At 36.7% G+C, this 18,460-nt stretch overlaps 1 protein-coding gene across 4 annotated transcripts in view; it reads left to right on the top strand.

Moving 5' to 3' along the window:
• MTMR1 (myotubularin related protein 1) overlaps positions 1-18,460 on the top strand; it is a 39,696-nt gene that overhangs the window by 3,443 nt on the left and 17,793 nt on the right. Inside the window, exons 3-14 of one of the 4 annotated variants that reach the window (XM_074883205.1) lie at positions 2,332-2,355; positions 4,565-4,615; positions 5,992-6,067; positions 6,882-6,976; positions 7,193-7,300; positions 7,720-7,821; positions 8,534-8,617; positions 9,249-9,398; positions 10,146-10,334; positions 10,786-10,971; positions 14,074-14,280; positions 15,683-15,775. In XM_074883205.1, coding sequence (XP_074739306.1) covers positions 2,332-2,355; positions 4,565-4,615; positions 5,992-6,067; positions 6,882-6,976; positions 7,193-7,300; positions 7,720-7,821; positions 8,534-8,617; positions 9,249-9,398; positions 10,146-10,334; positions 10,786-10,971; positions 14,074-14,280; positions 15,683-15,775 — 1,365 coding nt within the window. The remainder of the gene's footprint in view (positions 1-2,331; positions 2,356-4,564; positions 4,616-5,991; positions 6,068-6,881; positions 6,977-7,192; positions 7,301-7,719; positions 7,822-8,533; positions 8,618-9,248; positions 9,399-10,145; positions 10,335-10,785; positions 10,972-14,073; positions 14,281-15,682; positions 15,776-18,460) is intronic. The other 3 variants (XM_074883206.1, XM_074883207.1, XM_074883208.1) reach the window with 3 other exon arrangements.

Below are 18,460 nucleotides of genomic sequence, written 5' to 3'. Positions count from 1 at the left end.
TGAGCTCTCCAGATTTCCCCCAAAATAAATGCTTATGCCTTTGTTACTGTGCAAAAAACATAAATTACTATAATTTTTTGTGGGGTTTCACCAGAGACAGAGAATTTAATATCAAACAAAATAACTTAGCCTTTTCATTCCCTCCCAGTAACGTTTTTGTCACTAAGGTAATGATTGCACAGTATGGTTTGCCTGATAGGTTCTGTTATGCCTTTTTACACCTATTCTTTCATGCTCATTTGCCATTTCCTATGTGCAGCCAGCCAACTGAACTATCAAGAGTGGAGCATATACAGTTTTCCTTCTCTTACAAATTGACAAAAGTCGCCTGTGTTTCAGGTCCCTTTAAGAAACCAAGCTGCTGCTATCTAGATCCTTTTTTCTTCCTAGATTTGAAAGAGTTTCATGGTCTTCATGCAAAATGGCTAAATGAAGATTTTATCTTTTTTGTTTTTAACTAGATTTTAAATTATTTTCCAATATGCTCTGTGATTAAGAAGTTTGTTGTCCAGAAACAGCGTATTTAGATTCTGTGACAGCAGGTCAGATTCAGCCCAAGCCTGAAGATGAATCCACAAAATGTTTTTGACCGTAGTCTACTTAAAAATTCACCTCACAGAGTTTCACACTTATCAGCACAGTCAGCAGTTTATACTCATAAAAAAGTGTAGCTCTTCCATACTATAGCAGCTGAATTGCAAATGCTTACTTCAGGTCAAGGCTAACATCTTTGATAAAACACTGTGGAAACCTTGCAGTACAGCTGTCGATGTTGTATTTGCACCGTAGATCAAGGACTTCATTTTAGTAAAATCCAAGTGTGTAAGCTTGGTGTTGAGCCTATTTCTGAGTTAGAACACATTCCTCTGGAATAAAGAGCATTTTTTAATTCTAAATATTTTAGTTCTAAATAACATCCTTCTCTATACCAAACTCGGCTTGGATATTATTTAACAGGAATAAGTCTAAAAGACTAATTAAAATTCTACCTCAGTCTCTGTTTCTTAGAAATGAAAGAAAAAAGATTAAGCCTGGTGCTATTCAGAAATTTTGTTTCTAAATTGTATTTGGCATGATTGCATTGCTGTGATCTGAAGTCCCATATATGTGTGTAACATCATGGAATTTTTTATCCTAGAATATCTTTAGTTACGTTCAGGACCAGTATCTTGTGAAGTGGTGTCTATGCTTTAGGAGAGGGTTTCCTTTGCACGTAGCTTCTGCGAAAGTTCAGTGGTACAATTAGTTGCTTAGTCAGTGCCACTAACAGGCTGGGTTTATTCATTATTACTATGGAATTCACATGTAAAAAGATAATGCCCATTTATAACTCAGTTTTCCTTTGAGACATCTTTCCTTTTTCATGCACGCCGATCAGTTTTCTGAGTCTTTGTTGCCTTTGATTATACCTCGAATTGCTGCATCTAGAGACTGTCTTACAACAACTTAGAAACTTTAGGTAGGGCCAGATGTGTGCGTTTGCTTCTGGAACTGGTCGGGCAGTTCTGTTGCTTTCCGCAGGATTTACCAGGACCTCACTGCTTTACTCTTTCTTCCATCCTTTTTTTAATGTTTCAATCAATATGTTTGCAAAAACAGGTAAATATATCGATTCTTGTATCTCCTGGTGTTACTGATGTTATTCTGTGTCGCTTACCTTACCAGAATGTAATTTAGGGGAGGGGGGAATCAAACAGAAGCAAAGGGGCTGCAAATGAAGTCACTGAAACTGGAGAGCACTGACCGAGCTCTGCCTTGCTAAACCCTACAGCAACATGAACTCACTCTGAGTTTGAACTCTGCTGTGTATGTCTTCTCTGACATACTCCACCTGGAGAGTATTCTTGAATGGGGTTCGTATAAATGAAAATTGCTTCAATTCTAATAGCTGAATGTAGACACCTTCAGAAATAAGGGGAGAAGAGTTGTCACTATCCTTGTTTGGCCATTTGAATCTAAAAGTCACAGTGGTTATACTTCATGGCTGTTACTGCAGGCTTACTGTCTTCCACCTAGAAGGATTACCAGGCTCTTTCTTCTCTTTTCACAATAGCACATTGTAACTGGATGATTAGGAATGAATGTTTCAAAAGAGCTTGGCATGTGTTACATCACTGAAATGAAGTGGCTAGATTGTTTTTAGACTAAAACAGTTCTGCAAATGAGAGCTACTAGATCTGCATAGTTTTGTTTTGTTCTTCTAAAATCCGGCTATAATTAAAATGTTTGGAAGTAGAGTTCTTCTGAAAATCTGATGAAGTAAGATACTGTATCTGTAACAACTCGAATCTGTGTGTTTTGTTGGATAACATTTTATATTTTAACTAACAGGTGTACAGGAGGCCTGTTATACGGGTAAGATTACCTTTGGCTAGCAGTAAAACGGCCTCCTACCTGTTTGTCTTTTGTGCTGTGTGAGATCTTGGTGTGTCAAGCGTTCTTCTTTACTTCATTAATGGTTTTATGAACCAGTCCGACCATTTTGCTATGCAGTGCAACAGCTTCTTTGCCATAGAAATGCTTTATATACATTACAGTGTTTTTGTGAGCAATAAAAGTCAATGTGTGAGAGAGCAGTATTTTTAAATTATGTTATGAATGTGCAATACTAACTTCAGTTTTATTACATTAATTTTGACAAAACGGTTGCTTGCAACTGAAGCTTACATGCTTTGGACTACAGAGTACTGTATTAGCAGCTCTAACGTGTTATCTATGCTAAAGAATTTTAGTGGTAAAAGCGTCACGTCTTTGTCTATCCTATTTAAGTAAGACACCAATTCATGCTTGCCTTTGTACATGTTTTACCTTAATTGTTGCCACCCTGCAGTAGGGTTGAAAGTTAGGTTTGAAGTTAGACACTAGAGCAATGACCTGCATCTTTTTAATGATAATTTTGAGACTAGGTCTTGCCCATTTTTCATTGGAGATATAAAAAGGGCATGCCTTGTTTTCTTGTCCCTCTCTCTTAGTAACATTTATGGAGTGAGAAATGATCTGGAGAGTGTTCTGACATTGTTCATGAAATGTGTCCAACAATTTTATTCAAACAAAGACCTCTTGTTCAGTCTCAAACCAAGAGATGAAGTCTGAATGATTTCTTTTTCTCATCCCTTGTTTACATATTTGAAAATGATGTGTTTAGTCCAATCATACAAATCCACAAGTTGATTTTTTTTTTTTTATTAAATAGATGGCTCTTGAAATAATTGGTCTGGGTTAAGTAACAAAAATTGATTGTTTTCGTTCAATTTTTCATACTTCTTTGTAACGGCTTTGATCTTTCAGTGATCTGCTGTGCTTCTTTCTGTTTCATTTATTTAAAATCTTTTGGTGTATTTTCTGGTTATCCTTCAGATTTTCTTCCAGACATCACAATATCTACTTTGCTTTAATTTTAGAAACAACATTTTTATGGTCTGAAGTTTAAGTAATCTCTGTTTAACAGAATTCCAGCAATACATACGTGTTAGGGGTCCTTTATAATTTGAAAGGGTTTTAAAATTAATTATAACTTTTCAAACTCTTGTAGAGTTCAAATTATCTGAAGATACCTGAAGTTCTTCTTCTAAGTTTTTCTTTTTTGAGGGTTCTGTAGAAATACTGTAAAAAAAAATTGACTTCAGCAAGCATCTGTAAATTTAGACTGAGGCTGGTTTTACAGTCTGTCAAGTGAGAAGTTCTTTGCATGTGAACTGGGAGTAATAGACTGTCATGAGCACAACTTCTCTCCAGTTAATAAAGAAAGAAGACGGGAAGAACAATTTTGACTGGACGTGTTAAAACAATTACTTCATATGACCCTATGACAGCTGTGCTTCTCTTTGGAGTGCATAGGGACCTTATGTTTATTAAAGAGAATTAATTAATATTCAGGATTTGCTGCCAATATGATGCAAAAATGAATAAACATTAAAATGTGAATTGTTTGCATATGTTGCTATGAGAAGTAATTTTAGGTTCTGTAAAGTTACTGACTAGGTTTCCAGCAACAACACAGAAGTTGCTGGAACAATATGTGAAACCGTAAAATGGAAAGTTCAACTGAAACATGTTTTACACAGTAGAGCATTTTTTTAAATTGTCTGGATACTTCTATTTGATGTCGACCTGTTTTTTCCTTGAAAGATTGCATGAGTTTTCCCCTAATGCTACCATTGCAAGCTGTACTCAATTTCTTCTATCGATAAGCATGTCGCATACTTTGAATTCATTTTCTTCACAGTAAGGTCGTTTGTCTTAAAAAGACAGTACATACTTTTATGTTCTTATCTACCAGCACTGACTTTTCTGTGAAAAAGGGAGTAAATTTTGCATTTTGTGATGTGCCAAATGACATCAAAAGGATAGTGCTAATAGCTTGGATTCCTTTCTGTGGAAAGCAGTTTGTGCCAGGAGTGGAAGATTTTGAGTAGCTAAACTGGAGTTAAAGTATGTGCTGTCTTTTTAAGGAAAGAAAAAAAAAGGGAAACAGAAAAAGAAAAGATTCTGTCCTTTCACCTGTTGTCTGCATGTTTTTTCCTGTTACTTCTCTCTTGCCCTACTGCTGCCTCATGCAATGCAGGAGATTCAGGATGGACACAATGGCTATCATTCTGAAGCAGAACCTGATCAGGTGGCAAGTTTTACTCATCTTTCGTTCATTAACTGTGTAGCAAGGTACTATATATTAGTACTGGTACAGCACATACAAATCTTGTATTTGTCATGAAAGAGAATCCGTAGAAAGCATTTAGTGTGTTAACTGGCTCCATGCTTAGGTAGGGTTTTCGTGTAGTGTCATTCATTTAGTCTAAAATTTAATACTGCACGTAAGCCCCTGTCTGCCAGAGCACAGCCGCCCTTCTAAGTCTGTAACTGTCGGCTAATTCTCTACACATCATCTTTTGTGATTGGGTGCTGAATATAAAATTCTGTTAGTTTCCAAGAAAATCTAAAGCCAGGGATCAATTTAAATATCTTTAGAAATTATTTGTTAATGAGGGCTTGGGGTATTTTGTTTAGAGTCAGTCTGATCCTACCAACTATTTGTATGTGGATCAGAGCTGCAATACAAGGGAAGAGTTACCTGTTTACTGTAACATAGCCCATTATATTTATTCTCAGTTCAGGATGTGAAAAATTGAAACCTTAGTATCTGATCGTGTTGACCTGAGAGACATCACTTTCTCACATGGTCCTTAAAAATCCTGCAAACCCTTTTATTCTTAATTAGAATCTTTAGTACCTTGTAAATCTTGGCCACCAGCAAAGGATCCAAAGGATCAATCTTGCATCATTCAGGAATGAAGCCATTTACCTAAATGAAAATTTATGGGACTAGCCCTTACTTTAAAATCGCTAATTTGTCTTCTGTATTTCATTATTACTTCATTCTTAATCTGACCTTCTGGATCCAAAATTCCTATAATGGACCTCTTCCATACCTGTGGCACTTTCAGTAGGATATTGATTGAAATAGAGCATCGTGGGGTGCTTCTGACTTCTTGCTATCAAAAATGCAAAGTTAAAATGTTAAATAAATAAAGCTTCTGCCGTATAATTCTCCCAGGTGAAAATACTAAAATATTAAATAACCAACATTAAGAATAGAAAAAAATTAATATGAACTTTAAAATGTTCTCAAGTAGCTAAAATACCCAAAATAATACCTGCATTTAGCAAAAGACTAAAAAATTATTAATTAGAAATTTGTGCTGATTGTGTTGTTCATATTTTTGTATGGTATATGTAGCTAGCATGTGAAACTAATTGTTGCATAAATGCTTTATTACTAATATGTATGTCTGTGTAATATTTATAATACCAAGTTTTGTGTTTGTTTGTTTGGGGTTTTTTTACTGTGGTACTGTTTAATACAGTTGTGCCCTGTAAAAAAAAGATATGCTTCTTGTGTTCCAGTAATCTGGTAGTAAAAGCACTTTGCATCAAAATGTATCGATGTAGTACAGCTGGAAAGAGAAATTTACTCATGGTTTGGATTTCTGCCAGGCACTGCGGGATGGAAACAAACTAGCACAGATGGAAGAGGCTCCACTTTTTCCTGGCGAATCAATCAAAGTTATTGGTAAGCATACCATTGAGTACTACACTGAATACTATTAAATCACGAGTTTACTTATTTAAAAATAAACTTATTTATTTAAAAATACTTTTCCTTTTGACTTTTGTTATTTTAATGCCAATTTAGATTAGCTGATTTGATGTGGATTTCTTTTCTTTGTCTTTTAAATCCAAATGCAGGAAGGAGAAATCCGTTCCAGAGGATGACTTGCTCCATGTAGATAATTTTTAAATTTTTTTTCCAAGGGTCGGTTTGTTCCATATAGGTGTATGGGTTATATTTCTGCTTGAGGATGCCAAGGACACTTCCTAGATTCAAAAGGTTCAAAACTGTGATAGCAAAGAAGATGAAGTTATGGAAAACTTAGTTTCCAGTTCTTATTGAGATTCATTTAACTTTGGCCTGTGATGGCAAGCTCTGCGTTAGCAGTGTGGGACTTGGCTAGAAAAGAATACTAGATCTTTCAAATAAAAGTGAAAATGAAGATACTGGCTGTAACTGAATTACTTGGAGGTCAGTTGCCTACACATCAGTAATTGCCCATTTGGATGCTCTCTCTCTGAGGTGCGTGTGGATGCTTTACACCTGAGGGCAGGGTCCCAATACGTAGTTGCTGAGTAGCAGTGGGACTCAGGGGTTGGGTTGTTTTCATTGTTGAGGTAAAGACAGCTCTTTCAGTCCTGACAGCATCTGATAGAGGTCAAGCATCAAAATCTTATGGAACTGCAAAAATCTTGCTGTTTTTAAATGGAAATAGATTTTTATGGAACAAATGTCTATAATAGTAAAACAAAGCTTTAATTGGTCTGTTTTCCAGCTAAAGATGTTATGTATATCTGTCCATTTATGGGAGCAGTCAGTGGTACACTAACAGTGACGGACTTCAGAATGTATATCAAAAGTGTTGAAAGGGTAAGACTTCGCCATCTATCTGCATATTGTTTCAGGTAGGAATGTTGCTGAAGTAGATTGCAGAAAGTGACGGATTTGGTGTAAGTGAAGTATGATGTTCCACAGCGGTCTGTTAAACAGGAATTACAGTTCACTATAATGAAACGTACATAAATCATATTAGTTTGTGTTCCTCCTAATGTAACAAAATTAATTTGTTTTATATGCAAATTTCAGGATCCACCTTTTGTTATTGATGTTCCCCTTGGAGTTATAAGTAGAGTTGAAAAAATTGGAGTACAGAGCCATGGAGACAACTCATGTGGCATAGAAATAGTTTGCAAGGTATGGCATGGTAGAGATTTATTCATATTAAAGTATTTTCATTTCAGTTTTCTGTAAGAGGAATCTGCATGCAAATGTGCTGGTTTTCTGTCTGATCAGTTCCCTGTATTTGAACCCTGCTTCATTTAGATAATAAATTTCAATTCCTTTTATGAGACTTGCAGTCTTAAACACTTCTGCCTTTTGTCTCAAGAGTGAATTCAAAGGAAAAATGGCTATTTTTATGATACCTAGCAACTCTAATGACAGTCCTGGTCATCTGATATGAACACTTACAGAACTCTCTTCTAATGTGGGTTAGATGATGTCAGTGACTTAGTGCTACATACATGCCTGCCTTCAATCAAATTTCCTGTAACTGCTTTTTTTTTTTTTTTTAAGTTATCATAGAGTAAAAGAGTGTAACTTATTTTTGACAGGATATGAGAAATTTGCGGCTGGCCTATAAACAGGAAGAGCAGAACAGATTGGAGATTTTTGAAAACCTTGTAATACGTGCATTTCCTGTGTCTAATGGCCTGGTAAGTCTTAAGGTGTAGAGGAGGCTGTCACTGACTCTCCTCTTTTTGGAAAGTGTAGGTGGGGAAATACAAGGGCTGTACAACAAACATTGGAATGTCGATTCATAAAATCTGTTACAGAGCAGGTAAGCTACTCTGACCCTGTTTCCTTTTTGCATTGATTTGTAAAACATTATGCTATGTTCTGCTATTGGTGAAGTTAGGTAATTTGTATATAACTCTTCAGATCTAGATTTACCTAACGTTGCTTATTAAAAATATGTATGTATTGACTCTTATTTCCTGCAGTAGATAATTCAGTCTAGAAGTTCTGTCTAAAACAACAAATAGGTACAATTGGTCTTATTATTAGTGGTCTGCAGAATGGTATTTCATTTGCTTGTACGGGTAAGGAACTGGTTGGGAGGTAGGAGACCAGTATCCTCATCCTGACTTTGCCGTTGATGTATGATCACCGGCAAGTAACTTCAACTCTCTCTGACTGTTTCCTGTCTTGATTTTGTTAATTACATAGCAGGTACTTGAAGGAGGAAACTTTCTTTCATTTTCTTTCTAGCACAGTGTTGTCCAGTCTTGTCTGAAGGTTTTATGTCTGCTGTTAAAGAGTTTTAGAAGTGTTACATTTGAAATATTAGAGAGTTCACTGTTTTGGAGCTTATTGTGCACACAGCTCATCAGACAGTAATTTATGCCTTTGCTTTGTTGTCTTTAGCCTCTTTTTGCATTCAGCTACAAAGAAAAGTTTGCTGTTAATGGCTGGAAAGTGTATGATCCAATGGCAGAATATAAGAGGCAGGTAAGTTATATAAATATTTGACGTATTGTTTTTTTCTCCGTCTCCCCCAGAGCCATTTAAACAAGAAAAAAATATTAAAGAAAACTCGAAATTTTAAGCTGTAGCTATCTACAGAGACTGTCTAGATGTCATGTTTAGATAATAAAATGCAAGTGGCCTGAGTGAGCGCCTGCTAAAGTTGATGGAGATAACAGGTGCTGAGTACTTGAGCAAATTGGTCTGTTTTAGCATGCATTCTTAAATCCGCGTTTTTCAAGTGCTGTTTCTAGAAAATACAAGCTTTGGTCTTGAGTAAGCAGCATTAAACAGAAGAGTAGTTTGTCATTGTAAATTTACAGTTTCCTAGCTGCAGAAGTTTTTATTTCACTATATAATCACTTTTTATCTGCATATGCAGCCTATTCAAATGGTTATTTTACGTATTAGTTTTAAGGATAATAAATAGGAAAGACTTTCAGTGTTTTGGTTTATGGTTCAGTATGAAGACCTAAAGTATAGCTAATTTAAAAGAAAAATGTGGACACTCTTCTTTTTTTAAAAAGTACATCGTGCATAAAAATTTTCATCACCCCAGACTCAGACATGTAAAGGTCTAACCTGAAAAATACAAAACTGTTTTGCTTTCATACAGGGCTTGCCCAATGAGAGTTGGAAAATATCCAAAATTAACAGCACCTATGAGCTTTGTGATACATACCCTGCTATTCTTGTCGTGCCAACCAGTGTAAAGGATGATGACCTCTCAAAAGTGGCAGCATTTAGAGCAAAAGGCAGAGTTCCAGTAAGTGAAACTTTCACAAAGGAGATAGAAGTGCTCTACAAATCTGTAGTTTATAAGAAATTATCAGTTCTTTTAGGCTCCTGTTTTTTTTAAATAACAGTGGGCTGGATTCCTTCCTGAGGGGGGGTTGCAAAGAAAGAAGAATTAAGCTTGATGGGTGTAGAACTGCAGAGAGCAGCTCAAATGTGACTCTGATTGCTTGGTTATTATGACATGTAATAAATTTTTGTTTGGAGTTAACACTTGTAAGCCACAATGGTATCTGATACTAATACATATTAGCTTGTGCTCGGATTTGGTGTGGAATGTGTTACAGCCATAGCAGTTTTCTTGAGAATAGACAAGTTTTGCAGGTAGCGTAAGAACCCCTTTAAATATGTTAGATGGTGACAGTTTTCATGCTGTAGGTCTGCTTAGCCGGGTACAGGTCCATAGAGTTCCATATGAAGCAGTTTTTCTTCCTCCATTGTTCTTTTTTTTTCTAATTAGTAAGATGCAGGAGCCAGCTTAGTTTTTATTAGAAATAAAAGCTAAGATGTTTAGAATCAGTTTGTATTTCAAGCTCAGGTTTGGAATGAGCAGTGCTAGTGTGCTGTAAATACTGTTTTGCATCAGCTTGTCCTTAAATTTGCATTTGTTGATTTGCCAGGAAATAATGCCACGTAGGCACTGTGATTGTCTAATTGCACTCTGGCCTGCTGCTTTTATAGTGGTATAGTAAACTAAAATAACTTTCTTTTATTCCAGGTGTTATCCTGGATTCATCCTGAGAGCCAAGCAACAATAACACGATGCAGTCAGCCGTCGGTAGGCCCAAATGATAAGCGTTGCAAAGAAGATGAAAAATATTTGCAGACAATAATGGATGCCAATGCTCAGTCACATAAACTTATCATCTTTGATGCCAGACAGAATAGCGTTGCCGATACAAACAAGGTAGGTTGGTATCATAACTAGCATTAGTAGTTCTGTGTTTATTACGAGGCTGAAGATTGAGTAAGAGATGGGGATGAGAAGAACTTGGTATTGAAAAAAACATCAAGGGTCTCAAGATAAGTTGCCTATAACATTTTGGAAAGGCTGGCAGGAATTGAAGGCAGCATGGAGACAAAGCTGAGAAATGTTGCAGGAAAGCCAAAGGTTTCAGTAGTAAAAAGGAGAAGGTACGTGGATGTATTATCAAATGTGTCCTATTATGATTAGAATTTCTTTCACCTAAAAAAATATCCTAGTACTTAGAAAAACAAAAGTCAAAAATATGCTTTTATTAGTGCTAAAATAATCCTTTGTCTCAGAAAATCCTGAAACCTGACCAGAATGTCTCAACCTTATACTGAAGTCCTGTACATGTTCTTTTCTTCATCTGTTTTTACTTTTTGAATGACAGACAAAAGGTGGCGGATATGAAAGTGAAAGTGCCTACCCAAATGCAGAGCTGGTCTTTCTGGAAATTCATAATATACACGTAATGAGAGAATCCCTGCGTAAACTTAAAGAAATAGTTTATCCTACTATTGATGAGACTCGGTGGTTATCAAATGTGGACTCCACCCATTGGCTGGAATATATAAGGGTAAAATACTTTTGATTTGAAAAATCAATTGTTTTTTTAAACCATGTTTTTAACTTACATTTCTGAAAATATTGCTAAATTAATGTCTAGATTTAAGCATAATGCCTAGATTTAAGGATAATCTTGTAAAAAAGCTTTAATTTTTAAATGGTCACTTAGAAGATAGCATTTTAAACATTCCATAATAACTTTGTATTTCCAGTTTTATGTATTGGTAGGTAATGAGTTAATCCCTGATAGCACAGTATCATATCTAGTGTTGGACAGTTTTATTTTCTTGAGAGGGAATGTTTGTGAGCAGTCCAGGGTTATCCCTGCTTTTTGGAAGAATGCCCTGGGAACTTCACATTATATTTGAACAACTGCCAAAAGAACTTGACTGTAAATTCTGCAGTCTTTCTCATCCTTCCCTCCCTCATTGCAATGTTAGTGTTCACGTGTTGGGCACCTACATTTTCATGGGCTGTTTATAGTCAGTGCTCTACTGGGTTATAATCTGCTCTATTATTTAACATAATATTAAAATAAATCACTACCATATTCAGTTTTACAGTCTGTTTCACTAACCTCTGAAATGCTTTTAGAATAGATTATTTCATTACCACATTCACTCCCCTGTTTATGATGAATATGGATGGAGTGGAATTTGTTTTATTAGCAACTGGCTCAAATGTCACTCGTGCAAAACATGTTTGGAATTGTTCATTAGTTTTACTCTTCTATTAAGTAGGGCTTGCTAACTGCTGCAGGAGAACCAGTAGAGGGAGCAAACACTTAAATTAAGAATTAAACAAATTTAATGATCTTTTGGGAACAGTTTAATTTTCTTGTTCGCTCAAAATTGGACTATTTCAAACAGCTTTGGGAATCCGGAAACCTCTTCTGATCAGCCTGGCCTTAAATACAATAGTCTGTTTTTAAAAGTGGAGTTGTTTGGCCCATGGTCACCTTTCATTGACATTGACTTCAGTGGGGTTCCTGGGCTTAGACGGTGTCAGAAGTGGACCTTGACACCACTGTTGCACAGATGACAATAGCATAGGAATTTGAAATTTCATTTAAATTATTTTAAAGAGTTGACACACGTGTAGCATTCTTCATGAATCTGTCCCTTACATTACAGTATTGACAGCACAAACTGCAGCCTGATTTCTTAAAAGCTGCCATTACTGTGTTAGCAGTGTTGATGGTACCTCCCTGTGCTTTTGCCCAAGAACTGCTTGCCTTCCTTGCCCGTTTGATTTGGCTTGTAATAGCAATTAACAAATCCACAGCTTTACCCTAATGCATCTTCTGTTTTCTGGGCTCAGACCAGTGTGATTGCGTCCCAGTTTAATGCAACGCATTACTGGAAATTCACCTTCCTAGCACTGGGCACCCACAGCACTTTGAAGATGGTCCAGCAGTGTCTGGGGAGGCACCAGTACCGTTCTGTGTGTGTGAAGACAGCAGTAGCAACAGGAGTAGGGTCACTTGGTGATTTCTGCACACCCAGGATGTTTCCTCATGGCCTCCAGGGTATTTTCTGTCTTTCAGGGGAGAACTTGTGCTATTAATCATTTTTAAATCAGTTCTCATTTTCTAAACCAATCCAAAGCCAGTTATTTATTAGGAGCCCTAACTGAAATACTGTGTTGGTTGCTAAGTTTTGAAACATCTATAAAGAATAATAATAGTTTGTGGAGGAAGCTGGTTTCTAAAGGCTTTTGTCCAAAGTAGAATAAAATGCTTCACCTACTCCCCAGATATTTACTGAATTAATAGTAACTGTGTTTTCTGTCTCCCATTCTCTGCTTATTGCCTGTATCTGTTCTATCCTTTTATTTTCAGCTGTACTCCTTCAGAGGCATCTGTGTTCTTTTTAGGACAATTTAGAGCAAGCTACTGCATACCTGTACGTTACATAGATTAGTTTTCTGCTTTTATTGAAGACCAAACTGTCTTAATATTTGCACTTTTTTAGTGCAGTAGAGCTTTGTAACGGAAGTAATTGTCAATTAACTAGTTCAGACCACAAGCTCTATTCCCTCATAGAAGCTTTTGTATTGTTTCCTGATATTTCCATCCTGGCATCCTTCAGTTTTACCATAAAAGATATGACCGATGAAAGAGATCATCAATGAAAATTGCCTCTGAAGCATGGTTCATGAAATAGCTTTGAAGACTGGTCTTGTCCACAGCTTCTCGACTAGATGATGACTTTCCTACTTCCCAGATGTTTTTACATGCCTGGGAAGGGAAGAATGCAAGTATTTTGCAAGATTCCATTATCTGATGTTGGAATGCAGAATAGGAGTTTCTCCTGTGGTCCTATTATAGTGGTTGCGTTTTTCCACATATTTTTCAGTGCCGTGATAGGTCATGTTCCATCTCTTCACAGGAGAGAGATTATTCAAGTTTTTAAAAAACTACAGAGCAGCATAAGAGAATAAGAGAGGGGTTTTTGTGAGAGAGAAGAATAATAGCACGTTCCCACGGGTGATCTCAGTCCTGTGCCATCTCTATCCTTTGCTCTCCATCATGCTTCTGAATCCACCCTATTAATGGTCTGCTCATGGGTTGAATACAATTTATACTTTATGCACCAACAAATCAGCACAGACTCCCCGCCAGGGGTTTCTGGGTTGGTTTGGGTTGTTTTGATTTAGATTAGCTGGATAGTTGGTCTTTTTCTCTGAACTTAGTAGCTGAGAACTGAAAGCTGAGGAAGAAAGAGCGATTGATTACTGTGAAAATGAACTTTGAAAACATTGAACCTTCAGCCTTTGGAATAGGTTACAGTATTTGGGTCTTTTTATCATGATACAGAATTTCAGATTTAATTTAGAGAAGGGATTCCCAGGTTCTTTTGCTATGTGCTACTAATAATGGAGAGCTGGTGAGAACTCTCTCCTGGGTAAGAGAATGCACGCAGCTTTTGTACCTCTAGGAGCATGCATACCACCATTTGGAAATCTCTAATTTAAAGCAATGTCATTCAGATGATTATGTGATTAATCTGAAATTTTAAAATATATTAAGCTTAAGAGTATAAAATTATAACTTTGTGAGAGTTTTGATTAGTATTTAATATGCTTGTTTATTTATTTTTGTTTATTTAAGATGCTTCTTGCCGGAGCAGTAAGAATTGCGGATAAAATTGAATCTGGTAAAACATCTGTAGTGGTACATTGCAGTGATGGTTGGGATCGAACTGCACAGCTTACTGCGCTAGCTATGCTTATGCTGGACAGCTATTACAGAACTATCAAGGGGTTTGAAGTTCTTATAGAGAAAGAATGGATAAGTTTTGGACACCGGTTTGCAATGGTAAGCTGAAAGACTTAGTGTGCAGTTTGTCACCTTCAACGCTTTTATTTTGAATAGCATGTTTTCGCCCAGTACCCTGCTGCATTTTAATTATTACCTCTGGTGTCCTTCTTTTAATGGTGTGAGTGTGTCAGAGAATTGTGACCTGTCCATTTTAACAGGAAATCTCTGTGTGAGGTATAAGATAAAGTAAATAAGAATTAAGTGGCTTGAACATAATGGTTAAAAAAAAATCACATGGCTTTTTTATGAGGAAGAGGGATTGTTTCATCTTTAATAATCTTATGAATGGAGAAACAAGGAAAACAATTAAGCTGTCTACAAGGTAAAACTGCTGGAACCATTATTCTGATTTAAGGTTGAAGTGTTTATTTAACACATGGGCTAGTGGGGAATTAGGACATAAATTATTACGGCATTTTGTGGGCTCTGACTCTAAGATGTTTAGGAGAAATGACATGTAGTTATGGCTGGTAGATACGGAATAATCGTTGTTTCAGTACAGTTTTAGTAAATACCTACCAGTTTGTCCCACTGGTAGAAATAAATGACCCTGCAGTGGAGGATGGGGAAACAACTGGCACAGCTTTGTTGAACAAGTGTCTTTCCAGCTGTGCTCAACAGCAAAGGCATGTCCGTAAGTGAACATTGGGATGCGTATTTAGTAGTTGCAGAATACAGGTTAGCATTGTGGAAGATTTGCTCATTGTTGTGGTTTAACCCCAGTTGGTAACTAAGCACCACGCAGCTGCTTGTTCACTCCTCCCTCCCACGGTGGGATGGGGAGGAAAGTCAAAAAAAAAGTAAAACTTGTGGGTTGAGATAAGAACAGTTTAATAATTGAAGTAAAATACAATATTACAATAATAATAATAATTGTAATGAAAAGGAAGATAACAAAAAGAGAGAGAAATAAAACCCAAGACAGGCAAGTGGTGCACAGTGCAGTTGCTTACCACCTGCTGACTGATGCTCAGCCAGTCCCCGAGCAGCGATTCGATCCTCCTGGCCAATTCCCCCCTGTTTCTATACTGAGCGTGACATTCTATGGTATGGAATATCCCTGTGGCTAGTTCGGGTCAGCTCTCCTGACCATGCTCCCTCCCAGTTTCTTGTGCACCTGCTCGCTGGCAGCGCATGGGAAACTGAAAAATCCTTGACTTACGATAAGCCCTACTTAGCGACAACTAAAACATCAGTCTGTTAACAATATTATTCTCATACTAAATCCAAAACACAGCACTGTACCAGCTGCTAGGAAGAAAATTAACTATCCCAGCTGAAACCAGGACACTTGTCTTGTTCACCACTGGAACATATTTACGAGTTACTCAGCTTTAAAGTGTTGGGATGGTACTGTAAATACACTAGACTGAAATGAAAAATTTGTTTTGACTTTCAGCGAGTAGGACATGGAGATGATGATCATGCTGATGCAGACAGATCTCCCATTTTCCTTCAGTTCATTGACTGTGTTTGGCAAATGACAAAGCAGGTAAGATGCTTGAGTGTATTTCTGTGAGGTCTCAGTCTTTATGTTGGAAGTGTAATTCATGGAGGAAAACACATTCTTTTGCAGAGCAGTAGCATGGTTTCCTGAAGTTGGTGGTGCTATGGCTGCACCATGCACACATAGCGAAACTTTTTGCTCAAAGTGAGGTAGAAGGAGCTAGAGTAGAAGTATTGAGTTGAAACCAAAATACCAGGAATCCTTTTTGTTTAAAATAGGCTTTCAAAGGATTCTCCATTTACATAAATGAGGGTTATTGACGAGATAAATGATTTGCATTGCATATTCACTGGTGGAGTAGATGTTCATATGGGTTTATATTGTCCTTAAGAAACAGCACAAATCCAGTCTGATTGTGAACTGAGGGGAGGAGAGTGTTCTTCTATGTATGTCTCAAATGTGAAATATAAGTTTATGTTGGCATCATTATGCATACAGGGCAGCATTTCTAACATACCAGCCTATTCTCAGATAAATTTTCTTGCTGCCAACACTGCTTTTACCTCTGGATCAGGGGAGGTCTTTTAAATTAGTGATATTTAAGATATCAAAATATTAAAATTCTCAAATTTTTTTCTGAATATGTTAAATTATAGAACAGCTTTAGCCTTCATTTTTCTTATTTATACCTCCATGAGCATAAACTTAAGATTTTTCTGAGCTTTTATATTGCTGAGGTTACTGAAATAAGTTGTTCACATGAAGGCTTAATTTCCAAGTAAATTAGAAGTGCTTGATTCTTTTTCTTTTTTTTTTCTTTTTTTTTTTTCCTTGAAGCCTTACATAGATCTGTTCTCTTACAGTAAAAGCTATTATACTGAAGTCTGTGTAGTATGTGATTTGTTTTGAAAAGAGGAGGGCAACAGTCTGGTTCCATATGATGCAGCACTCCCAGTTCTCTTACGTTAGTCTTCTCGTTCTGAACATGGTTCTTAAAAACTTACATCATAGTTTCCAAAACTTGTATTCAAAACAGCTGTCTTCGGTGCTTTATGAAAGTTCCCTGCTGTAATACTGGGCCCTTATCCAGAGTCCCTTGAAGACTTTCTCTTTCTGTGTATCTATATTTCAGCACTAATGGGCTGTTTACTATGACTGGAGAAAATAAATGAAAAATTCTGCCCCTCTCTCAGAGGAAAGCTAATAACAATAGCAAAGAGAAGCAGTTCTAAACACCTGGTAGGAACAAAAGTCCTCTGGGGGGATCCTTAATTGAGAGCAGCCTCTTCTATTTTTGTGATCTCCCTTGCTGCCTCCTATTTCTTGATATAAACAGTTTAGTTCCCTCTAGTTTAAAAAAAAAGGGACAGGGGCGGGGGGGAAATCTGTGAAACATTTTGCCAATACCACATCTGTTCAAAACCTGGATCCAGAAACTGTTCTGAAATTCATGAACAGCAGTGGCATTGAAAAATCATTAATGTTACAGCAGGAAAAAAATTGAAAATGTCATTCTTGGAGAGTTCTTGCCCACTTATTTCTTTAGTTGACTTCAACACCTAGAGAATAGATATGTAGACTCTGATTACCTTGACGTGGACCTATGAAAACCAGGATTCTGTTTTATCCTTGTGTAGATCACTTGCTCGTAAACCAGTGCTAGTTTCATGCTTTAGAATCCATGGTAAACATATGTGAAATGTTCCAAAGCTCAAATAAGTGTTAATGACTGCAGGAGGGTGTATGGGCTCGGGTTTGGGCATGGGCTCAAAGCAAGCAAATTTTCTCTTTCGTGTTCTGAGAATTACATTCTTAAAACAATCAACTTAATACAGTGAGAGAATCTCTAACTTCCCACTATGATATAAATTTCCGGATAGCTTCAGACAATGAAACTTAATCCTTGACAGCCTTATATTTTCCCTGGTGTTTTATGGTCTTCATGACACACAAATACAGTAATAGAGAACTTGAGAGAAGTACATTGATATCAGATTTTAATAAAAAGCATATGGTGAAGAGATTTCCCTTCTCTGTTAGTAAATTCTGGTGATTTTGAATAGTAGATGTCAGATTGGAAAGGCCACATGTGATCTGATGAAATACTGATGCCCCGTTAAAAACGAAACAAAACTGTAAAATTTGCATGTAGCATTGCAGCTCAAGTAGTAGCTTTCTACCTTTCATGCACAATACCCACACAGGAAAAAGGTATGTTTCAAGTTGGTAGAAAGTTGCATCCCGTTTGTAACCGGATGTCATCTGTTTCCAGAGATGCATATTTCATTAGTTTCAGTGGTGTACTCTGTGTATCTAGTGCTCCGTTAACCTGATTCCGTCCAATTCCACAATCATAAGAACTATTCTGCAAAGTTGTTCAACTTTAAATGTTACTGTAGTACAGAATGAGTTCATTGATTAACAAGCAAGTTTATTTTGCATGTCTCTGAATCAGATGTCACTTGGCATCATCAGACTTTTAAACAAAAGAATTCTTCTTTTAAATAACCTTCTTTACAAAAACCCCCAACTCCAGCAGCATCAAGTGGGAGATTTTAATGACCCATGTGTTCTCTCACAATTAGTGGATTTGACAAGAAGTAAATTTTCATTTGGGGAATTTTTCCACCTGAATCTTCAAACAGACACTAATGGGCTTGGAACTACAGAGGAAAGCATTTTTAGGTCAGTGATTTTTCAGCAGTGGTAATAGACGCTTTACAGTCTTGA

The sequence above is a fragment of the Strix uralensis genome, chromosome 13, assembly GCF_047716275.1.
Source record: "Strix uralensis isolate ZFMK-TIS-50842 chromosome 13, bStrUra1, whole genome shotgun sequence".
Classification (NCBI taxonomy): Eukaryota; Metazoa; Chordata; class Aves; order Strigiformes; family Strigidae; genus Strix; species Strix uralensis.
Note: the sequence above shows the minus strand (reverse complement) of the source record. Positions and strands in the feature narration are given on the sequence as shown.